This window comes from Rhopilema esculentum, chromosome 2 (genome assembly GCF_057945365.1).
Source record: "Rhopilema esculentum isolate cy_ngs chromosome 2, ASM5794536v1, whole genome shotgun sequence".
Lineage (NCBI taxonomy): Eukaryota > Metazoa > Cnidaria > Scyphozoa > Rhizostomeae > Rhizostomatidae > Rhopilema > Rhopilema esculentum.
In genome coordinates this window covers 5,537,605-5,562,966 of record NC_142816.1, presented here as the reverse complement: position 1 = coordinate 5,562,966, position 25,362 = coordinate 5,537,605, and the positions used below count along the sequence as shown (strand labels likewise).

Sequence of the window (25,362 nt, the reverse complement as noted above, 5' to 3'; positions counted from 1 at the left end):
ATTGATGCAAGTTCTTAAAACTTTTTTACCAAAAACATGCATTAAAATTAGGTATTGTTCTAGGAATTTCGAAGCATGTCGAATTTTCGAATAACAAGAACAGCGCAAGTCAAATATGGCGGATTCGCGGTCTCCATGACAATTCGATCTGACTTGTTTTGATTTTGGTCTGATCGAGATCACGAGGAGGGGAAAGATCTCGTTTTTTGCATGTGGTATACTGTTCTTGAAATAATTTGGTATTTTGCACTGGTGGCGGGATTTCATTTGACTAGGACCATGCAATTTCGGAAATTATAATATGAATTACAGACCTCAGCTCGATGAATTATATAAAGCAATCGGGTTGATTTTCATGAACACAGATGAATCTTCCGTAGAAGAAGATTGAACTGGAATATCAACAACAAAGTAAGAGAACTCAGGGGTTACAAGTCGGCTGTTTCTGCCTATCAAGAAGCTGGTTTCTAATTTGTATGCAGAAGAGAGCTCAAGACTTTACATTCAAATTCTTCCTGCCGCCGTTAAAGGAAAATTTTCTTGATCGCGAGAAGAGAATTATACAAAGAAGAGAATTAAACAAAATGAGCAATCCACTTGCCGCTGTCGATATCTGAAGGAATGTCATTCGAAGAAATTAAGCTACAAATCAGAGAAGTGCAAGCCTCATCAAAATCTCATATTACGACTTGGTTCTCCTTGATTATTTTCGTTGCAGATCTTTCGATTACAGAAAGGACTTTTTAGACAATAAAGGAGGAAAAGAAGCTTTTTATTTAGTTATCGTAGATTGTTTAAGCCGAAACAGATAAGGCTTATCCGAGCTGGACACTTAAGAAATTGGAGGAATTTAACCAATTTTGAAAAGTTTCTTGTGAAACCTTGAAATACTCTACACAAAAAAAATATTTTGCTAAATAAGAAATAAACTTTTAGATGCATCAAAACAGTTTTACAAATCAGGTATGGCTTCGCCTGAGTACAGAAGGTGGGCTTCGGCATCGCGTTACTGACCTGAACGAAGGCGATCTGCCTCCTAAGTCACCTGAATTTTATGAGATGTTACCATCATTAAGGTCATCGCCTATTTCCTTACTACAAGCAAGGCAAGAAGACAACTCGGATTCATTTCATGTTGTCCCTTCAGTTACGAACAAAAACACAGAGCCACTTAGTGTAACGGATACATACGAAACATTTTTACGAAATTTAGAATACAGTGATAATCAAGATTATGGTAATGATTTTCTCCATTCACCAGAAGAACTTCACTTGACACACCAAATAGTTGGAGAAGGAGCTTGCCATGATTTGTGTGACGATTTTCAGATATATTTACAAAATGAAACATCCCCAACGCCAGTTGAAAACTTGTACAGTACGCTACCAACACAAGAAGCTGCAAGAACATTTGAATTTCCAAATTTCGATGAAAACCAGAGACTTGAAAATATGGAGGTTTCTCAAACTGGGCAAAAGAAGGTGAGTTATACTAAAAAATCACAAAGCTCGGCAACAAATGATGACTCATCAAAACATAGTGAATTCCCTTACGATTCTTTAAAAATTAGGCAGCAACAAAGTTCTCGTAAGAGAAAAACTTCAGAAACATATGGAGAAAGATCTAGAAATAAGAAGACAGATATTGAAAGAACAATTTCACGGACTAGTCGACCTTCGCATAATGATATCGAGCGACAGCGGAGAAACGACATGAAAGCAAGATTTGATGCATTGAAAGCCGCGATACCTGACATTGAGCGAATGGATCGTGCCCCGAAAATCCAAATTTTGTCAAAAGCAACTGACTATATAATGAAACTTCACGCAGAAGAAACAACTTTGGATAATGAGAAACAAAAAGAAAGAAAAAAAAATCGTTTGCTGTTAGACAAACTAGTTAAACTAACTCAAGTTGTATGAAAAGTTTTCTTTAAAATTAAAGCACGAGAAACTTATTGAATATGCTGATAATGAAAGGCTTAAACAGAGTAATCGCAACTCCTAGACAATTTCAATATTTATACAGATGTTTGGCTTTAAAAAATCAAAGTTTTCTTGATAATTAAGAAGACAAACAAAACTTAGATATATAGTGGTTTCGTCGTGAAAGAAAAACAACTTTCTAGACATGAGTCAATTATATAAGATGTTGTATTCAGTCAATTATATTCCCGTGGATTTAAAACAAAGTATGTAAACAATTAAGCCAACTTGCACCTGAAGTCTTTACAAGGTTTGTCTATAGCTTTGTGAAATTTGCCATTAATTTGCGCTCAGTAGCTTTTTGCTAAAAATTTGCTGGCTTCATGACATTATAGAGAAACTGTAAATACATTATTAGTTTGACTAATTTAGTTGTTGTTGATTTTTGCTATTTTTTAACTCTCGTAAACAGTTCAAGTTTACTGTATTTAAAGAGATTGTTTTAATTGTAATTTAGAATATCTATTTTAAAGATATGTATTTTCTGATAAAGAATTACTTAGAGCTATATTAATGATACATATGGATATCTATTGAGAATATATGCATGAAATTAAAGTTAATAGTCTATAAAAATTTATTTTCATTTCTCGATGTGACATTCCCCTAAACGCATTCACTGCCACCTATTCTTTCTTCGCATTTTGTGCTTAAAGAAATGGCCTGTGTAAACATAATTCGACCCGCTAATGCTTAACTATTTGGCCTTCTCGAAAGACACCCTTAAACGTTTACTTAAGTACTTGACCGAATTCCTTGTTAAAAGTTTTATCAACTTTAGGGTGTGGCTTCAATCATGGTGAAATTGGAAACTTAGTCTTCGGGGATAACCATTATAAAAAAGGGAGAGTTTTAACAAGCACAAGAGGTAAAGACGAAACATAATGTGCTCCGACAAAGAAAATACCGTTCTTTGACGTGGGGGCAGTCTAACAAAAGGCCTGCCCTCTCGCTACCAATGATTAGCCCTTTTTTCTTGCACAAATCTGCGAATTGAACAATAACAACCACCAATAAGTATAGATGTTTCGATTAACGCGGGTCTTTGAAGAGATGCAAATAAATTTCCATAGATAAAGAACTGTTTGTTTTTCTTTCTACTTGGGTTCGTTCACAAAGGTCGCCATCGATTGGTCAAAACACAAGCCAATCAAAAGGTGTTACCTTTAGGTCTTTCGAAAAACGCCTGTGATTGGCTATTGTATTGCTGATCACGTGAAGTGTGTATTGATCACATTAAAAATCACATGAAGCTCCATAACTCCGAGCAATACTGTTTGTTCTATATGGACTCGTGTTCTATATGTTCTATATTTCTTTCACCTTTTAGTCATTATCACTACAAAATCATAATTTTGCGGTGGCACTTTCAATATTTTGAAATTCGTTTTTTCATAATCTACATTTGTGGAAAACATGAATAGCATAATTTTCACGACTGACGGCAGACATCGTGTGGAAATTTTAGAGAAAGAGCCTATTGCACGTGAGGCGTTTTGTGATCTGTCAATATTATAAGAAAAAAGTGAGTAGTCAAAACATTTGTGTAGACATTGCGTAGTGAAAGAGCGTTGCCGATTGGCCAACACAAGTCCAAGTAGCTATTCTTTCTCTCGAGTTTTTTCGATCTGAATTTTAAATTTAATAGTTTGAGGTGTCGGACGAAGAATATACTGAAGTTACAAGCGTCATTTTCCGCTATTTTTGCGCCATTTTGAAATTGTGCTATATCAGTGGCCTATCTGGTTTTGTAACCTTCCCGGTGTAGGACTATGTTTTGATTACTAAACGTTGCACTATGAATTTACTTATAAAAAACCACACCTAAACCCAATTTCTTCTCAAACTTTACGCTGTCTCTATCTGTTCTGTATATCCCTTGAAGGATTAAAAAATCCTTTAAGGTCGGGAATAAACATGGGAATGATTTAACAAATGGGTTGGGGTGGTTTAAATAATGCTGGAAGTCAAAGCCAAGTCCAAAATCCGTCTAAATAGGGAGGGTTTGATAAGTGGGGGTCGACATCTATTGAGTTAAGCATCGTAGAAATTTATCGCAGGGACATTTCAAATATCGAATTTGAAGAATTAGTCGATGAAATGGAGAGGATGAAATAAGAGAGATCCACAGATTGCGAAAAAATTAAACGGGAAGCGTTTATCTCTACCTAAGCGAACGGTCATTATCAAGCGTGTAGCGCATGTGGCTACAGCCTTTTAGTAACCTGGGGTTTCAAAGGAACATACATTATCCAGCAATATATCCCGCCAATTATTCAAGCTGTCTGATGTGAAAACGTTACCAGTGCCAATGTTCCTTTCGACCTGTTCTATTTGTTTGTTTAAATGACTCTTGATACGCAGGTCAAAGGCTTTTTCACATGACTCATTCAGTTTACTTTCACATGATTCTACACGTGGAAACTTGCAGGTATCTTTTCATATTAGCAGGTTGATAACGAGGCAAGAAAGTCGGTAGAAATTATGGCGGGAAGAAGTGGAAAGGAGAAGAGTTTTTCATAGGCATAAATGGGGAGAAACTGATAATTTTGTTGAAAATTCCATCTCCTCAGGAGTTTGCTGGTCCCAACAATTTTTAAATGGGCATTGATTGATTTATTCAAGCTTGACTACAGAAAGAAAGAAACATCAGGCTGAATTATCTGAAGCAAACCCAATTTTTATTACTAGCACAACTTGTAGCCAAAGCAGCAGGAATATTGCGAATGCGACAGTGATCATCTTTCGCGCCATTGCTTCCAAATATTTAGCAATAATTCTTTAACATTTCGAAAGTTATCTAGTTAATAAAAATGTATTAGGCCCAGGGCCTCTAACCTAATTAAAATTATGAAAGCCTTCACTCTTATCAACAACAATCATGCTACAGTTTAGTACAAATATGCTTAAGTGATACCCCTTAACTTTTGGGGGGGAGGGGTTACTCTAGTTGATTATCACGAGATCTTCCTTTGATGGGGAGTTCGTTGGGTTGGAATTTCCTTGGGTGGGGAGTTCGTTGGGTTGGGATTTCGTTGGGTGGGGAGTTCATGAAATCAAGATTCCAGCAATGAATATCTTTCAAACAATTACGTTTATGATAAATTAGGATTGAAAATCTTTGCCAAATTCTGCAAATTTTTAAAAAGTTCAAATAGAGTTTTGGAAAACTTATCCGATTCCATTTTAAAAAGCAACGTTTGTTTCTGACAGTAACCGATAAACCACAAACATTCTTAATTACATAAATGAATTGAGCCTCGTTTTTTCAAATTTACCTAGTTATTCATCTAGAGGTTACAATGAGGTCGGCCAAAATACAACAAATTTCCTTGTCTATAAAATGATGACCATGTCGTGAGGTGAAGAACTGTTTTCGCTTGAGTGTGTGCGAAGAAAAATTGGCAGCATGATAATCTATCTTTCTTACTGATTGTCACATGTACGATACACTAATACAGTCAATAATTAGACACGATACTACCGTTACTAAGGCTTGAAGCTAAGTACCAACATTTTTTACACAACGAAGGCAATAATACAACTTTTGGACTAGTTTATTTACAAATAAAACAATTCTGGGCATTTAAAATAGTCTGCATGAAAGCTTATGCTAAGAAGTAGTCACAAAAGGTTATTTGAAGTTATCCCCCATTTAACATCAAGTTCTACATACAGGATGAAAAGGGAAGTACGAAGTCTTGGTGTGTGATTATACCGAAAGTGAGAATCTGTCTCGCTACTACAAAATACTGAACGTAAGAGGATAATGGCATCGGAAATATTTCTGTTTTAATCAATGCACCAACTGCTTAGTGGGAGGAGAATAAACGAAGTTTATACTGCACAGAAATAAAACAGAAAAAAACTTTCTGCTGCATAGTAAGTTGTCTGTCAGTGTTTTATTGGACAGAAAACATGTAAATCATGCACAAGATAATTTTGGTAAATTATTGAAAGAGGAACGTGACAGAACAAGTAGTGGAGGGGTGGGGCTGTTGTCTAAACAAGCTTGATTAAAAAGGTGTAGAGCGTTTACATGCCATCCTATGGTAGGACATAGTACTAGAATGTTAAAAAAGTGTATGTAAAAGCTCTTATGCGATTAAAAACGATAAAAGAGTGGGGCGTTGATAAAAGATTTAGGACTGACTCAAACCTGGGAGGTAATGAAAAGAGGTATCAAAGGTGCAATTGGACATTAAGGGGCAGAAACAAATCCACATGGGATGAACTACGGGTCTAAATGTCGTAGCACACTGCAAATCACTGTCATACGCAAGACTGTTCAAAAAGGGGTAAAATATGAAAGTTTAGCTAATGCGTGATATAAAAGTTAAAATAATGTAAAAATTAAAATGATGAGAATAATTATTACAAAATCAGTCTAATAACTTCCAGTAAACGGAATAATTAAAACCGAAATGTCATTTCTTCATGGGAGACCTGAAATGCACATCAAGGCAATATAACGAGGAATCCTGCTATACCGTTTGAGAAGGAAAAGGTGTGTAGCAAACTAGAATATTTTGCAGTAAAATGAAAAACTTGGAGTTTCTTCTGCTACACCATGCTACAAATCATAAAGAAGGAAGTTAAATTTTGAACTTTTTTTAAGCAGCAACCTGATTGGCTAATTCATAGCCTGGAACATTGAAGGTTATAACGGAAAAAACTTTCAAGCTAAAATTTCAAATATCAGTTTTGGATAAAAATAAACCAACATTTTGCAGATAAAAGAAAAAAATACATTTTCACAAGACCTTAAAATATCGCCCGTAAGTCTACCAATTTTGAAATCCAAAATAAAACTATCTACACTTAAATCTAATCATACTAATCTAAGTCGAACTCAAAGTCATCTAGGTAACCTAGATTACTCACAGATCGCCGTTCCCTAAAATTATACCTTAATGAGTCGTGAAACGTCTCGTTATGATCATCAAGTTCCTTTTCGTTCTGAAATCCAAGATCACATCTTGAACACGTGAACTCACCATGCAACTTGCCTACGGTGATGAATTCTCCATCTAGATCAACGCCTGCATCATCAAACGCTTCTTCGTCATCAGATATGGCCACTTTTGACCTTCGTTTGGTCCTTTTCTGGCTGTTTAAATTTTTTCCTATATTACTATATTTTCTCGCAATTATTTTTTTCCGCGGTGTTAATGATTTTCCAGACATTCGACGCAGCCTTTTCGCAGGCTTCAAGTCTGGTTTCACATCTATGCTATCCTCGAAAACCTGGTCGTCAAAATTTGCATTCAAATCAAAGCCATCCATTACATCATCCATCATATCATTGACATTCGATGGTGTGGTTGGACCAATCAGATTATTCGTCAACTCGCTTAGCATATCGTTTACATTCTGTTCACTATTCTTCGAGCCTTCATATTGAACGAGAGAGTTCAACGAAGTTATCTCATCTAACGTCTCTAAAGTCAATGGACTATCAATTTCCTCTCTATCAACAATTTCCTCTGTACAATCGACTTCCTTATTGTGGCCAGCCTCATTCCTAGTGGCATCCTCATTTTCACAAATAACTTCATTCCGTGGGCGAGCCTCGTTTCTACAGAAATCAAACTCAGGCGATCGTGTATTGTTGAAAACATTGGCATTCTGGACATCGCTTTTGGCGCTCTCTTGGCTATAAAAAGGTATTGAAGGACTGTTATGTGAAGGAGCAGAATAACTTCGGTGTATTCCAGTTACGACTTCAGAAACATCAACTGCATTCGAAGAGCCATTGGTATAGGGAACATCAAACAGGTGCTCTGGTGCTAGACAATTATTAAGTTGTTTGTGTACTTCTAAGTTCGATGCGCTCTCGAAAAACTTATTGCACCGTTCACAAAATGCTATTTTAGGGCACAGAGCTGGCGGCAATGATGCTCTACGGGCATTTGTAAAGTTGACAGAGTCATTCAAATGAAGTTTACGATGTCTCCACATTAAATTATAGCTTACAAATTTGTCGCTGCAAAAGTCACATTCGAAACCGAATTTTAGATCAACGTCATCAGGCACTGTTCGTTTTCTATTTGTTTGACTTGAATTTTCGTTGTTTGCCTCTGATCTTACTACCTTACTCTCTGCTTCGTATGCATTATGGTTTCCCGTTTCATTACTTTTGCTAAATTTTGAGGGTAGATTGTTAATAATGTTACTGATGGGTCTTGTCGCCATGAAAACATTGGTTCCAGTTACTTCTGCAGATAGGGCTTTTGCATTGTGTTCGTTTGAATTGAAAGGACTCACATCTCCATTACAGTTTAGTTCGCTAAAATCAAAGTTTGCAGAGCCAGTTGACACAGATCGAGTGGCACCAACTTTTCGAAACAACAAAGATTTTGGAACAGAAATTCGAAGCTGAGAACATGGTGCGGGTAAGTCACTTTTGCGCCTTGCAACAATATTAGGCTTGACAACTGAAGATGTGACAGGAGTTGCGTTTGAAAAGGAAGGATTTGTGCTAGTTGCCATAGATACTGATGACGTCACTACTGTCGGTCTAGACAGTGTCTGTGAAGCGGAAAGACTTGTTACTGACGGGGTTGAGATAGGGATACTTTTGTTGGCTTTGGAATCTTTACTTTCTTTTTTCGTTGGCAGATCGTGGGGCATTGAGAACAGTTTGCCGTCCTTCAGAGCATAGGTAACTGGACTTCCCTGAATGTTTATTGTGACAGTAGACCCTTCCTTGATGTCTGCCTTTAACAGTGAACGCAAACTGTTGGTCAAATCTGTAATACAATCACGGGGCATTGAGCCATCACTCTCTTTAGAAACACTTTCATTGCCCAGGTTTGTATCTACGGATGCAACAGTACAGGACACAGGTACAGATGGATTTGTGGTTGCTTCTACCCCGGTTGATGCAGCGGAAGTTTCAGAAGGCTTCACTGACTTCGACTGACTAATAAGGTTTTTAGGAGATGCTGCGATGACAGAGGGTCGTGATGCTTCAGGCAGTACTGTTATGGAGCATTCTTGCACTGAAAAACCAACACCTGAGGCTGATGAGTTGGAGCCTACAGATGAAACAGGCTCCTGCTTAGAGGAGGTGTTGGCATTTACTAATGAAGCCTCTGAGCTGTCATCTCGTCCTACAGTTGTTATTGTTTGAGCTTTAACAGATGTTGGTTTTGGAAATGACGTAATAGGCTTGCCTATCACAAGTTTTGAAACGGAAGTTGATGGATAAGGAGCAATCTTTTGAAGCCTGGTTAAAGAAGTGGTAGTTGAAGGCAGTAGTGTTTGACTTGGCACAACGTGTACACCAGTCTTTGTTTGGTTTATGCTCGAGGTGGAAACAACGGAATACAACGATGAAAGAAGGACATTTGAGCTGACTGGCATTTGTTGTATGTTCATGCCAGGGAAAGACAACGAGACAGGAATAACCATTGTTTGTTTGCCAAAACGGACAGTATTTGTAGTGGTACTAGTCTGTGAAGTAGAGGTGATAGAGGCAGTGAGAATGGCCCTAGGAGCTGGCTGTATCATAACCTGCGTTCGTGGTCGGTTTCCAATCTGCAAGGGTAACGTTGTTAGATAGGTGACAGGGAAACGTTGCACTGTACCTGGAGCATTGGCTGGTGACTGCTGTTGATTTGCTATCGTTGTAGTGGGCTTGGGTGCAAGAACTGTTAGGTATCCTTGTGTTGGTCTTGGCAAAAGTGGTGCCTGTAACGGCTGCACAGAAGCTGGTTTTATACTCAACGAAATTGGCACAACATTTGGCACTGTATTCACAGGTCCAGCCATTTTCAAGCGAGAGCCAGAGGCAATTGATGCTAACTTGATTGACACTGGCAGCCTCTCAGGGCTCTTACCCTGAACTCCAGATGATGTTACAGCTGCTGTTATCGGCCTATAAACTTGAGGTAATGATGTATTTGTGACAACTGGGGTCACAATTGGAGTTGTTAATGCCGGGGTATGGATAACTGACAGAGAAGGGACTAGCGATCGAGTAACAGACATGCTTGGCGCACGTGTTACTGCTTTGTTGGCAATCAGATATGACTGTGATATTGCAGGACGAATTTCCACAAACTTCTGTGTCGGAGCTAACGTTCTTGTTTGACCAATCAGTTGTGACACTTGATGAGCTGGCTGCGGCAAAACAGCAGTTAAGGGTAACACCGAGCTAATACCAAGTTCGTTAACCTTATTCTCTGTGGAAATCTTTTGGTTGACCGTTACAGGTATGTCCAAAATCGCTGTTTGTTTAATAATCTGCTTAATATCAGCTAAATCTTTCTCTGGTGCAACCTCCGCTCTTACCACAGAATCTTTTAAAGTAAAGGAAGCAGCGGATTCAGTTACAACAGCTGCTGGCCTTCTTTTGAGTTTTGATAAGAGAATCTGCACTAACAGTTTTTCCTTCACTGGCGATTTTTTAGGGGATGTTAATGACGTGATGCAGGCACCTGGCAGTGTAGGTAGGTATTGTAGAATTTCTGCTCCTGGAACCGTTTCAATAGCTTCCGCAGACCCTTTTTCGTTATTCTTTTTAACTTGGGCTGACTGATCTTCCACATCAGGAGCGTACATCAGATCCTGAGATATAACCTGCTCATTTAGTGAAGTAGAACTTGGTTCAACAACATTACCACTGTCTTTATCTGCAGCATTCGCACGTGTAACAAAAATCGGCTCTGTAGCAGTAGAAGACATTATTTCCATTGTGCTCATTACCACACTTGGTGACATAATAACAGGTGGCTCTCTGATAATTAGGCCTTTAGTTGTCGTTGATGTTTCCAAAAAGCTAATTTTTCTTGCAACAGTACTGCTTGTACAGGCTAATTCTAGCTTACCTGATGCCAACGATCGTCTCAAAATAGCAGGTTTAGGCCTTGGTGATGTCATATTCTGTGCTGACATAACAGGCTGTAATGTAGAACTGTGAGTCGTCTGTTGTCCTACTGTAGTAACAGGAGTAACAGGAACATTTTGGACGGTAGGCACAGCTAGGCTCGACGCTGTAGATTGTTGATTTTTGATAGATGATGTCATTACAAGATTTTGAGATTGTAAAGAAGAAAGTGCTAACTGTATCTGGCTTGATAAATTAGCAGTTGAAGATCTGGTTACTTGAGGTCCGACAATGATCGGTATTGCACCTGCTAACAACGATTTGCTTGGAGATAACGTTAATTGAATCCCTGATACTGACTGGCTGCCACTCGGGTTAATAGGAGCAGTGGCAATGAAAACAGCCTGTGGAGATGAATTGGCAGCTGTAGTAGGCTTTTGTGAAATTGGATTAGGCTGCGCAGTAATAAAGATCGGTCGTATTAGCTGAGATTGCGTTGATGCGTTCGGAGTAGTACCTGAAACAGTAGTTTTTGGGGCGATTGGGGTGCCACTGCAGGGTAGCAAGTGTTGCCCCATTGTTGGTATCAAGGTAAAAACTTGGGAACTATTACTCGAATGTTTAATAATCAAGGTCTTTGAGCTCTGTGGAAGAAAGGCCTGTTGGGAAGTCGCGGAAGAAGACAAAGTTGATAAACTTGTTGGTGTACTTGATGTTGTGGTCACAGTGGCATTAGCTGAGACTTTGTGAATACTTGCGATAACACATGCGCCACCGGTGGACACATTAGAAGTGGCTGTGGTGGGCGTGACCGAACTTACAACAATAAGTTTCACTGGGGTTGACACAGGCGCTGATGTGCTTGCGTTTTCTTTAGGTGAATTTCTGATCACTGTCTTTACCGGTGGAGGATAGGTGATGGGCTTCTGTGTCGTTGTTGTTAATCGCATTTCCGGTGAATTTTTTACATTGTTTTGAACAGCAGATAGAAGATGAGGAATAGCTGAAACAATGGCAGAGCTTGATACTAAAGAAGACAAAGGAATAATCGAGTAGTTGGACAAGTTCGGGACAGATTTGTTGCTGCTGCGGAGGATTCTTACTGGCTGATTTGCAGCATTGTCAGTGGGGGAATTTCCACTACCAAGTGATGTTGGGGAATCCCCTGCTGCCGACAAAGGTAACAATACTGCCTGCCTCGTTTTAACACCGGTCGAACTTTTGGGCGAATTCTTAGATGGTGACGTAACATTAGCAATAATAGTCTTTACAGCGGTAGAATTTTGACCCTCACTGTTCGGGTTAAAGGTAATCAAGACTTTCTGCTCACCAGTGAATTTAAGTGTTGCATTATTTTTCATGTTTTGGATCTTTTTCAAGTCAATCGTCTCAGATTTCTGCTGCTGCGCTGAGTTTACAAGTTTCCATATCATCGGTGCTTGTATGGGTATTATTTTGCCAATCAAGGTGGTCGCAACCTTGGAAGTAGCAGTTACAGGTCGTTTTACTTGCGTCTGTGATTTACAATCGCGGTTTGTAAATGATGTTTTCTTTTCAAAAGCCATCGATGGCAGAGTCTTTTTTGATCTCAACGACTTTTTTAATTTTTTCTGTGTTGCCTTGAAATGACCAACAAAATGTTCCTTATCAGGTCCAATAAAATGATCCTTCTTGCTGCTAAATGCAGCCTTCTTTAAACTTTCATTTCCTATTTGCTTTGATTTGGCTAACATTAAACGTTCAGATTTCTCCACAATATTTAGAGCATTCTTCTTTCCTTTCAGCTTATCAATTACCTGCAACTTGCTCCGAGTTCGAGCCAGCTCGGTCGGAGTCCTGTCATTTTTGTTTCTTTCATCCACATTTGACATGCTTGTTTCAATCTTAGATCTTCGAATGGCTTCAGCAAGCCTCTCAGATTCTGACATCGACTCTGATGAATCATCATGACAAATCTCGCCTGCTGATGTCAGCTTCCTCAAACGCATCGAATTTGTGCTACGCCTTCGAAAATCTTGCGCTTCTTTTTCGGTCATTTGTTTCTTGCTTTCTTTTTTCTTGATTTTTGCATTCTTCACTGAATTCCCAGGCTCCGTTGTCGCCTTTCTCTTGTTACTAACATTAGCAGCAACCTGCTTATTAGAATTTACAACTGCCTTGTTTTTCTGGCTTTGCGATGAAATTGCAGCTTGAATTTTTTGCGCTTGTATTTTCTTAGTCGTTCCCTGTTTCCCAGTCACTTGCTTAGTAGATTGCTGTTTGTTTGTACTTTGTTTGTTATTTTGCGTTTTACTCGAAAAATGTTTATTTTGTAGCTTTTTATTATTTTGTTTACTGTTTCCCGGTTTATTTTGTATTTGTTTGCTTTTAGCGCCCCCCTTTGTAGCTTTTCCAGGCCTCTCATCGGACTTGGCCTCACTTTCATGTACATTTTGAAAACTGTTTCCGTGTGACCAAGTGGGGTCGATGTCATCGAGATTGTTAGTACCAATTGAAATATAAGATGGATAAGAGTACATCCGAGAACGACTGTCTCCAGATTCTGTTTTGAAGTCCTATGGATTTAAACAACACAACACTAGCAAGAAAAATTGAAAAAATTGAAATTTGAGACTGCGTTTACATATGCAGTGGTTGTTCTGAAAAGTTACGCATCAGCAATTATTTGATACCAGGAACTTTGCAAACCTTGGGAAAAATATGTCTGTATCACTGGAAAATACAACACCAGCATTTCACTGACACTGAGATTACCGCCGTCACTTAGTGGCACAAAGAGAGTTTGATTTTTGAAGAAGGAAACTTTTGCCGACAAATTCTCACAAAGAAGCGGAATTTTAGAACCTATTTCATGTTTGAGGGGAGTTATAGCCCTCTGCCCGGGTTCAATAGTCCTTCAACAATAATTCCCTAAAAAGAAACTCGATTGAATTTTATGTTAACATAGTCTCACTTTCCCATCGTTGTTTCCCATAATTGTTTACAATTTTATGGCAAAGCAAATACAATGGAATATTACTTTCGTTTTGAGGATACTCGACTTCTACATCAGTTTGATAAGTGAAAGACAGTATTGGGCTTGATCGTTTAAAGCAACTTCGACGTAGACAAGGCTGTCTTTAGTTTGTAGAAGAAAAGGTTACCCTTGGAAAATAATACTTACAAATACTCAAAGCAAAACAGATCACAGAAATCATGATTTCTACTCAGGGAAAGGTTCTTTAGAGTTTCCACATCATCCCCATATGACACTAATGATATTTACATCAATACCCTCGCATTGATAAAATGATACGAGAAAGGTGCTAACATATGATTATTGATACTAACCATGTTTACAGAATCAATAACTGTGGATTTTGTTAATAAGTTCCCATCCTGACAAACCAACACTTGCAATACATGGTTTGAGTCGAGTCCATGACAAATCAAGAATCGAAAGAAAATGAAAAGCCAAAATGAAGCAATTTCACAAGTTTTCTTTCCGAAACTAAGATCACCTTATTTTTTCTTAATTGAAATCACATTGTGAAAAATTGGAGAAGCTTTGAAAATTTGCAATTTGTATGGTGAAGTTCAGCAAATATTAATAATCCCCCTTGTTAAACTCTCCCCTTAAAAAAGGCCTCATTCGAAAGTCCACTAAATTCCACTAAATTCGAAAGTCCACCACAGGGCATCCACAGGGCAGTTATTTGAGCATCTACGGTATTTAGATGTCTTAAGAATCAAGGTTTTCAAAAAACATTGCAATAAGAACGTTGCCAGACAGACGAATAGCTATCTTTGAATACGAAGGCGTAAGTCTACACTTTTTTATTTTGCATGCACAAAAATGTCAGAATTGAATATACTTAGAATGCGAGGCAAACCCCACACGGAGGAGCCCCCCCAGTATCATTTCTAGAAAAATGGGCAAACTTTTTTTATGGTAGCTTTTCTGTCATTATCTTTAATGCCACAACCTTAATATCATACTTCAGCAAAAAGTGATGGGTTACAGCCCCCTTCGAACATTCAAGATGCCAGAAATGTTCGATTTTAGTTTCTGGTCTATAAAACAACATCAGATAACTGGACTTTATCTATAGAATAATGTGGCCACTCAAACCACATTTCCCACAGAAAGTTGCGCATACTCGATGAAATGTTGGCCAAGAGTGTCTGCCTGTCGGAGGCTGCCTGGGGTCGTCACTCTCAAATGTGGTTGGCAGACAAAAGCTTTTCACAAGTCTTCCAGCTTCAGCAGTACCAGCCTTAATAAAATAAATAAAAATGAAATAAACTCACATCGCTGATGCTACTGTTTGCTTTCTTTGCACCTTTTCCAAACTTTCCTGACTGTTTACCTTTGCTAAAAACGGTTGACTTTCTGAGCTGTCGTATGTCTGGTTTCTTATCTTCATGATCTTCCATATGACTGGTAAGATCTTCGTAACTACTGCATCCATGCCCACACTGGATACAGACAAAAACGAGCTCATCGTTAGCCATTGCTCCTCCACACAACCCTCTCTTAGTTTTACATCATGCTAGATCTGGAAGAAGAAAAGACGTAGTAATAATATTATGGACATGATCGTATCAGGACATGGCAAAAGTTCCAACACATGAAAGTGTCAATACATGATAATATTATGGGCATGATCGTATCAGGACATGGCAAAAGTTCCTACACATGAAAGTGTCAATACATTATAATATTATGGACATGGTCGTATAAGGACATGGCAAAGTTTCAACACATGAAAGTGTCAATACATGATAATATTATGGGCATGATCGTATCAGGACATGGCAAAAGTTTCAACACATGAAAGTGTCAACACATGATAATATTATGGGCATGATCGTATCAGGACATGGCAAAAGTTCCTACACATGAAAGTGTCAATACATTATAATATTATGGACATGGTCGTATAAGGACATGGCAAAGTTTCAACACATGAAAGTGTCAATACATGATAATATTATGGGCATGATCGTATCAGGACATGGCAAAAGTTTCAACACATGAAAGTGTCAACACATGATAATATTATGGGCATGATCGTATCAGGACATGGCAAAAGTTCCTACACATGAAAGTGTCAATACATTATAATATTATGGACATGGTCGTATAAGGACATGGCAAAGGTTTCAACACATGAAAGTGTCAATACATGATAATATTAAGGGCATGATCGTATCAGGACATGGCAAAGGTTTCAACACATGAAAGTGTCAACACATGATAATATTATGGACATGATCGTATCAGGACATGGCAAAGGTTTCAACACATGAAAGTGTCAATACATGATAATATTAAGGGCATGATCGTATCAGGACATGGCAAAAGTTTCAACACATGAAAGTGTCAACACATGATAATATTATGGACATGATCGTATCAGGACATGGCAAAAGTTCCAACACATGAAAGTGTCAATACATGATAATATTATGGACATGATCGTATCAGGACATGGCAAAAGTTCCAACACATGAAAGTGTCAATACATGATAATATTATGGACATGATTGTATCAGGACATGGCAAAGGTTTCCAGACATGTGGCAACACATGATAATATTATGGACATGATCGTATCAGGACATGGCAAAAGTTTCAACACATGGAAGTGTCAATACATGATAATATTATGGACATGATCGTATCAGGACATGGCAAAAGTTCCAACACATGAAAGTGTCAATACATGATAATATTATGGACATGATTGTATCAGGACATGGCAAAGGTTTCCAGACATGTGGCAACACATGATAATATTATGGACATGATCGTATCAGGACATGGCAAAAGTTTCAACACATGGAAGTGTCAATACATGATAATATTATGGACATGATCGTATCAGGACATGGCAAAAGATTTGAGTCACGAAAATGTCAATACATGATAATATTATGGACACGGTCGTATCAGGACAAATGTAGCGAGACATGATGATATTACGGACATGATAATATCAAAACATGATAATAGTATGGAAATGATTCCATCAAAACATGATAATATTTTGAACCTGATAATATTTTCTATTAAAATGATAGTATCAAGAAATGATAATAGTATCAGGACAAAACATTATTACCAGCATGGAAACAGCGCACTATCAATGTTGAAACGCTCTAAAACTTTAAAAATCTTCCATTCATTTTGTAATCAAGCAATCAGGCATGATGGGAGCAAAAACCAGGTAGTCACTTATGATAAAATGTTGTAAATAACAGAGAATTTAGATAATCAGAGAATTCAGACACTGATTTGTGTGTTTGTTGTTGCTTATTCTCGTCGTGTTGCGGTGTTCCTTATATACTACTGTTTTATCGACTTTTCGCCGGAAGATTTCCTCCGGAGTCCGCCAAGCAGCCTGCTATCGTGGCCTCTCTTTTATTCGCACAATTTAGATAATCTCGTAAAAAATATGAGATGTTCTGGTTTCAACATATCACTGTCTTTTATACTGGATATGTAGTACAAGAAGGCTTTAATTTTCTTCTAAATCTATTTGCTTCTATGTGGTTCTTGACAGTTTAAATTATCACGGCGTCATTTTCATAACAAAAATACTAGTCGTGAAAATAATAATGGAAAAATTTCATTTTCAATTCAACTTAAACTATGATTACAAATCTCACTATTACAAGGTTATTTGCAATTGGCTAGACTGGTTTTACAAGAAAAAACAAAAGAGTAAGTTAAAAGAAAATAGGTCAAAAATGATAACATAAAAATTTACGATTTCTTGAAACGGAAGTAAAGCTGGATTGTCCATGGTTTATTTCCAAATATTTGTGTTGTTGATCAAGGGAAAGATTTTCGCACATGTCAACAAAGGTTTCACAAGATTTGTTAAAAATGCCAAGAGCGTTGATGGAATAAAAATAATGATAATGATGATTAGAATTTCATAATTAATAAGAAAAACTAAAGTCATCATTCGAGGTTTGTTTTAAATTCTTGGCATTCGTTAGGCTACTTCTGCAGGACTTGGAACTTCTATCGCTGCCTTTCGAGATTATTTTGGCCTTAAAGACGGGGGTGGTTTAATACTTTCATTTGAAAGTTCTTTTTGTCTCAGGAAAACCTGATAATGGTTGCGGTTTTGATTTCAAATACACTAGCCATTCACTATCGCCTTTCTCGCATAAAAGACAATCTTAATTGAGGATTTTGAGGTTCATCAATTCCGTTGAATTCAGAATTCCTACTTAGATAATTCGACTGACAACAAGCGAAAGAATTACAGTCAAGTTTTACTTATAGTGCGCGATAAGTTACTTATTGATACAAATTGGACTTTTTAAACATCAACGGTCATTTTTCATTTACACTTTATCTATTGCCCTAAAAATATCCATTTGTTTGCTGCCTAATAATCATCTTTCTGAGTTGAAACTATAGAGCTGGAAACTGAATTGATCTAGTTGTTCAAGTCCAGTTAAAATATTACATGGAGAGAATGTCAAAAACCACAGTATTTGATTACAGGAGACATTGAAAAAGAGGAGAATTCAAAGCTCAAACATATTCATATCAACATTTCGTGATTTCGTGTGCCTCCGGTCACCTGAATTCAACTGTGTTGAAATTTCTCCTGAAAACAGCATTTTTGGTTAATTCAAAATCACATTTGCAATCCTCTATTCCAACAAAACACTCAGTTCCTCTACCCAGTTACATTGTATTTATTTTCTTATTGGCGATAAAGAAACAAGAATTTAGTAAAGAGACCAAAATTTTAAGAATTTTCAATCCATTATTCTGGTCTGAGATGCTGCGGTAGCCGAGTGGTTAAGGCGCTCGACTGCCATGACAGCACTCCGGGTTCGATCCCGGCTCGCGGACGGCCCTCAGTTCACTCAGCTGAAAATGAGTTCCTAGTTGAAACATACTAGGGAGGTAAAAGCGGCGTGGAAAGGAACTGGCCACCCTACCACACAATGCCGTGGCCCAGGACGATGCGCCCCTAACAGTGCATTCCCAACGCTCGATATCGAATACGGGACCATATCTTTCTAGCTGATGGGGTTGTGTCAACAGAGTCTGCACGTAGGATAATGATTGTTTATTTTTGTTTTCTGCCTTTTCAAGCTTATTTTTCAAAATATACAAGGGGCACACACAACCACTCTCCCTCCTCCCATCTGAGTTTGAGGCTGTAACCATGTGGCAGTGACTACTTCTTATCTCCTCTTCTCTTATCTTTCGACTTTTGATTTTACTTTCTTATTCACACATTCATTTGAGATTTTATCTTCTATGCCTATAAAAGAAACCCGTCTCTAATTTCTTCCCTGAGTTTTTTCAATTTTCTGAAGCCCTTAAATTGAACGGTTCACTGTTTGGGAAGGGGGGCATTAAAAAAGGAATTCACCTATTGGCTTATATTTCTATGAAACACAAAAACCTTCTAATTACGTCTTTCTGGTATATCCCTCTTTTTAACACCTATCTATGCTTTAGACCTCTGCTTTATGCACTGAGTAAAGGATTTACTACACTCGAAAATGTCTGTTACAGTGGCAGCTCTAAATACTGCTTTATGAAGGGGGGGTGCAAAACATAAAATTTAGACAAAACCTTGTTTACCTTTCTTAATCACCTTTCTATGATCACTGATTTGCATCTAGATGTTCTCTAGACAAAGAACTTCCCAATTAAAATGCAAAATGGCCCCTCAAATAAAAAGAAAACACATGCTCCTTACTTTAAAGGAAATTTAAAGACAATATAACATAGAGACATCACAAAATGGTATCTTACAGCAAGCTAAATTTTACCCTGGGTACCAGCCAAACTTATGAATTCAATGAAAACACCAAAACTGAACTAATGTGGTATTTGCTTAAAAGCCTTGAGTTTAACATAACAAAAGCAGTGCTTAAACAAAGATTAAGGGCAAAAATCATGCATGGAGTTTCAATGAGTAAGCTAAATAATTTTTCTTTTGCAAATTTATTCAAAAATCATCTGATCTGAGACAACTTGAAACATTTCATAACCATACCGTAGCAAACTGTCTTGCTTTGATAATATGATGCATGTTTCATATTTCTAATTTCTAATTACTGTAAATCCTTGAATAAGCTCTCATGCTTGATTAAGCCCCCCCCCCCCCCCCCCCTCAAATATTCAAGGCTTAATTGAGGCTTATTCGGGGCTTATTCAAGGGAAGCATAATTGCAGAATAGTATCTTATTTCAAGAAAGCCCCCACAGGATATACAGTATTACTTCCTTTGACTGGAGACCAAAAAGCTTTGAGGAAAATGTTAAACTTTGAAATAAGCCCCCCTCATATAGTCCCCTACCCAATAAGCCCCCTGGGGCTTATTTGAGGATTTACAGTAGAAGTGATATGTATGTCTCTAATTCATCATGAAAAATGTTTGTGTGCATATTTCAAATAGAAGGTAAGTGCCTATTTTTCTTACTAGCTTTGCCAAAGATGTGAGAAAGGTGCTAACAACATACTAAGCTCTAATTTCAATTGTATTTATGCCTAAAAAATATTTCTTTTAAACTATTTAAAACTTTGCTAGTATCCGGCAATCTAACTTTTTTGCCACCTTCCTTGTTGGTCAGAGTGTCAAAAATCAGCAAAACTGTTGATTTGGAAAAAACACCATCAAAATAGTGATTCTGCCATCACACAATATTTTTTAGACAACACAAATTGTGCCAAAAACTTTAGCAACGACACATGCCTGGTTGTCTTTTCATCTAGCCGTTTTAGAAAAAGCCCCTTGTTCCATAGGCAGAAGTAGTTGGTTTTCAGTCATAATTTTTCTATAGGCACTAGGTACTGATTGGGCAAACTCAACAGTCTCTTGGCATTTCTGATTGGCCTCTTTTGTTCCAAAACTTGATACATATTTTTTACCTTGATTTTTTCAATCATTATTCTGATGTTTTATACATCAAAGACTTTTATGATGGGGCCTAAGTGTTCACTCATTTGATGGAAACAACACAACCTGATTTGAACTGACCTCTGATACTAGAGCAAGACCAAGGCAACTTCATCGACTAAAATAACAGAAAACGTACCTTCAATTCAATTATTCAAGTTTTTAAGGCAACAAGCTTCAAATTTTTGATTTTCCTGTTTAATCTATCTACACACACCTAAAATTAAATACACCTACAAATAAGCTCAGTGGAAACCCCTAATTGAAAAATAAATGAAAATAGGGCCTTAAAATATATGCTTAAAACTCCTCAGAAATTGGTGAAACTCGTTCAAGTTGCTAAGATGACTTTAGGTGTTTAGGATGGCCAGGAAATTAGTGGGGATACCTTGTTAGAATACGCATGCATCCCTGCCCCTTGATGTTGATTGGCCTGAACAAATCATTAAGCCTTTTGTTTCAAACAATAGGAGTGAGATCTCATATCCCCAACAAATTAATCTTAGTGATTTTGATGGTAACTTTGTATTGTAGGCCGTCAAAATTGAGATTTTCATAGAAATATTAGCAAAACGTTTCTGTGACCACATAAAGCTCATATTAGCCTAATAACTAATTATTCTGTTAAAACCAAAGAAAAATTCTATAAAAGATAGCATACACATTTGAAATCCTTAGTCAGAGTTTATAGAAAAACCTTCAAGCGATGAACACCTTCTTAAAAAAGAAAGAAAAACCTTCAAGCGATGAACACCTTCTTAAAAAAGAAAGTATCTTGGATTCAACCAGTGTCTTTTGAATTTGAGACATATGTTTCTCATCAATTTACAATTTCTGAATTTTTTGCTTAATTAACCTGTGTAAGAAGCTCAATGTAAAAACTATTTTTAAGTTGTTACCTAAATCATTTTGTCAGAATTTTGTGTTGAAACTGACAGTGGTATCCTCCAACATCAAATAGCAAAAGTGCAGGGAGTTTGATTTGATAATGGAGAACACATCTATTTATTCATTTTTGCCTCCCATCAAAATTCCAAATTGCTTAACTTAAATCTCCTATATGAAAACACAACCCAAAAGCAAAAGGACAAGTCAAGTTGAAACAGGACCAAGACTGATATGGACTCCTCTGTTTCTATAAATTCACAAGTAAGGCTGGACAAACTAAAAAGCTGTTAGCTTGTTATTTTTGTAAACACATCAGGATTTCGGAATCAGAAGCAATAGCTGGATATCTACTGATCGTGATTTAAACAAAATAAAAACCATTTTATATTCAAAATAAATAGTGCATGTTTTGAAAACGGTATAACAGGTCCCGATGGACTTATTGACAGGCATTGCTGGATCTTTGACACGGTTCTTTGGCTTAGCTAGCGATAAAATGTCTTCCAATATTGAATAACTCATTGTTCCTCTCCTAACAGAAAACTTCCCTGACAAGTGTACAGCATGAAGCCATTGCTATGCATGAAACCTAAGCTAAGCTTATTTTGATGAGAGGAGTTCTGATTGGTTAATTATTACAGCCAGGGACAGACGACCTTGATACTCGATTCTGATTGACTAACTGAATCCCAATTAACCAATCATAGACGGCCATTTCCTTCTGTGTTTACAACACCTGACACAGACCTTCGTTGAAAATTCCACGATTCCTCTTTTATCAATTGGCGTAGGTGAAAGACGAATTTACAATAACTTAGGAAACCATTCGATTTCAAATTCGCTGTTACGTAAGGGTGATTTATAAAAATATCATCAACTAAACATCTTTCGATCTAAATCCCCATTATGACCACAAACGACAAAGCACGATCGCTAGAAATATCCCTCGGGCCTAAGTGCCTACTGAAATCGAGCGTCTGATGAAATCAGTTTACAGCAGTTTCTAGATTTTTTTACAGCAAAAGCTGTCGACCAACTTACTGTTATGCAATAACATGGAAAGGCAACTCAATTTGGTAATCTAGCGACCAAAATCTCCAGCTAACAATCGAGTCCGACGGGGCATTTGGTAGTAAAGAAATAAAATTATCGATGCTGTGTATATATATATATAAAATATCTACAACCTGATATTAAGCTTAGCAAGAAATGTGCTAAAGCTTGGTTGCAACAAAATTCTATTAAATCAAAGAATGTAGCAAATCATGCAGCAAAGCGGTTATACATGCTCAACATCTTCATTTACGAAATCTTAAGCGTTCTAAAATCTCGACTTTTTACAAAACGGTAGACTAAACCCCTATCTCTACAAAAAAAGAAACTCTAAACTAACCAAAAACATTAACCAAATGATCTACTTATCAATTAAACTTACAACCGCGAAGCGACACATAACCGGTTGCTCGTTTCCGATAGGCCTATGCAACAAAATATTTAGGCCTAACCACAATTAGCCAAAGAAAAACCCATAAAAAACTACAACTTTACGTGGCAACGCAGAGAAGAGCACATAAGTAGCACACTGAATATCCCATGAATGAGATTATTCGCAAAACCTTTTATTCTTTGGAGAATAAATGTAGTATTCTTCTTCGAAAAATCGATCGCCTCTGGGCCTAGTCAACAGCAAACTTCAAGTTAGGCCTGAAAACTTTACCATCCCTTGCAAGTTAGGCTTACACAGACGATCAAATAGCACGATTTGCTTACCTTTTTCAATCGATCCAAGCGATATCCATGTGCTATTTGTCGCAAAATAAACTTGGCAGTTCCTCATCCTACGTTCCTTCAACTGTGATAATTGTTGTTCAAACTGAACATGCCCCGAAAATTTAAATGAAATGTGCACGCAGTTGCAGTCTGAGGCTCAATGAAGATATCAATGGGACGGGGGGCAAGAGCTCAACACCATCTTCCATTCCAAATCAATAAATAAACTAAAAGAATCTTTGATCCGATGGACAAATTTCATGCACTCTTTAAACAATATTTCTAAAAACGTGCCTTCCACTGCTATTAAAACAAGAACTCTAACAACGAAGTTAAATTAGCAAGAGCAGAGGATTAAAAACGACAATATAATTGTTTATCGTGTACAAATTTCTGGGGTCTGAAGGTAAACACCGCGTTTCACAGAGGAAGTGTACTTGGGAATGCAAAGAAATTATAAGCTTGCTGCTACCAGAACCGTCGCCAGTTTTTGTTTTAAAAATTCTTGCAGAGTTTGTCAACTCTGGCAAGAAAGATATTTACTTTTTAGATGATATTTGCAAATTACGTCAAAAATAATGTTGAGATATTAAGAAGGTTTTCAATTTCTTATCACGCTCCCAGAGAATCTGTACTTGGCCCTGCAATTTTACTAAAACAACAGAAAATATCCCCTTCATTGCCCCTTATTCGACAACCCTTGATAACTTGATATGATGTATCCTCTAGAATGGAATGCAAACTTGAGGACTAATAGTAAAACTCTTCAGTCCAAACAAAAAACAAAATGTCAGAATATTTGATAATTCTAATAACAATGTGAAAAATATTAGTTAGGTCAAGTGAGTCTGGCCCATACTATACGCTCTTTTTCATTTGAATATTCTTTTTCATATAAAAATATCCAGACTCCGAATCATCCATTGTTTTAAAAATATCATAAGAATATTGCTCAGCCTTAACCAGCATACTTCTATCTCTTCTTTCAGCAGTTGTCTGTTTTGCAAAAACGACATATTTCGTTTTTTTCAAAAGTGTGGTTTCTATTCGATGCTGGCTGTCTGTTTTGAAAACTTTTGCTATTTCTTTAAACCATGTTCCTCTGAAACCATTTATAATTCGAAAAAATAAAAATACTTTAAGAATATATTCAGGCTCAAAACGAAATTTTCTCAAGAGTATCGAGGCTGGAATAAAAAATGGTAGTTCTCTTGTAAAGACGAGTGCTTGCTATGATACAAAGAGATTGCATGAAGTTTGCTTTTGAGCATGAATCACTGACTTGCAATTCAAGACCGTCCGGTTTTATACAAAAGGGTATGATGTCCGGGAAATTGATATACTTCCATGAAAGCTCAATGACGTCACCGTAAAGACAGTATGATATATGCGATGTTTACAGACAAATATGAACTTGAAGCAAATTTGCAATTCCCTGCAAAAAACTGAAACAAGGAGTGTAACGGTTTGGCTTTCGTATTTATTCAATTTAGTAATGTTCTCGTTGCGTGTTAAAGTCACATGTTCTGTTAAGTCCTGTTGTGTTAGTGAACGCCTTTATAAGGCAATGTGTTTGTCTTTCAACATGTAGTGTGACGCTCATATTGTCCTGTTAATTAGCTTTTGTTTATGTTATTAGGTTATTAGTGTGTGTTTATCACGTTATGAGTTAGTCTTCTAATTGAAGCATTAGAGATAACATCAAAAAAGTAGTATCTATTGTGCGTTACTTGTTCGGGGCTTAGGCCCTTTGGCCTAGCCCATCACTCAGCCAACGACCTGGTTCTTCACCGTCATAACAAGAACCCTTATCGTTACAGGAGATTTGGAAATTTGGGTCTTTTCGTCGTTTTCAGTTCTGTGTCCATTGCACTTGCCTTGGTCCAGTTTCATGGCGCGAAAAGAGACCATGTTCGGCACCAGAACATATCAAGCGAAGGGACTGAACACTCCCGA

At 37.3% G+C, this 25,362-nt stretch overlaps 2 protein-coding genes across 2 annotated transcripts; one reads left to right on the top strand and one right to left on the bottom strand.

Annotated features, from left to right (window-relative positions):
• On the top strand, positions 1-4,946 carry LOC135695550 (uncharacterized). The gene has a single exon (XM_065214673.2). It carries the CDS (start codon positions 937-939, stop codon positions 1,921-1,923), a length of 987 nt encoding a protein of 328 aa, XP_065070745.2. The 5' UTR covers positions 1-936; the 3' UTR covers positions 1,924-4,946.
• A 453-nt stretch (positions 4,947-5,399) lies between these two features.
• LOC135695549 (uncharacterized) lies at positions 5,400-25,360 on the bottom strand. Its single transcript, XM_065214672.2, has 3 exons — positions 23,407-25,360; positions 15,110-15,357; positions 5,400-13,374 (listed from the first exon to the last, which is right to left on the bottom strand). The coding sequence occupies exons 2-3, from the start codon at positions 15,311-15,313 to the stop codon at positions 6,823-6,825; spliced, it is 6,756 nt and encodes a 2,251-aa protein (XP_065070744.2). The 5' UTR covers positions 15,314-15,357; positions 23,407-25,360; the 3' UTR covers positions 5,400-6,822.
• Between the last annotated feature and the right edge of the window lie 2 nt (positions 25,361-25,362).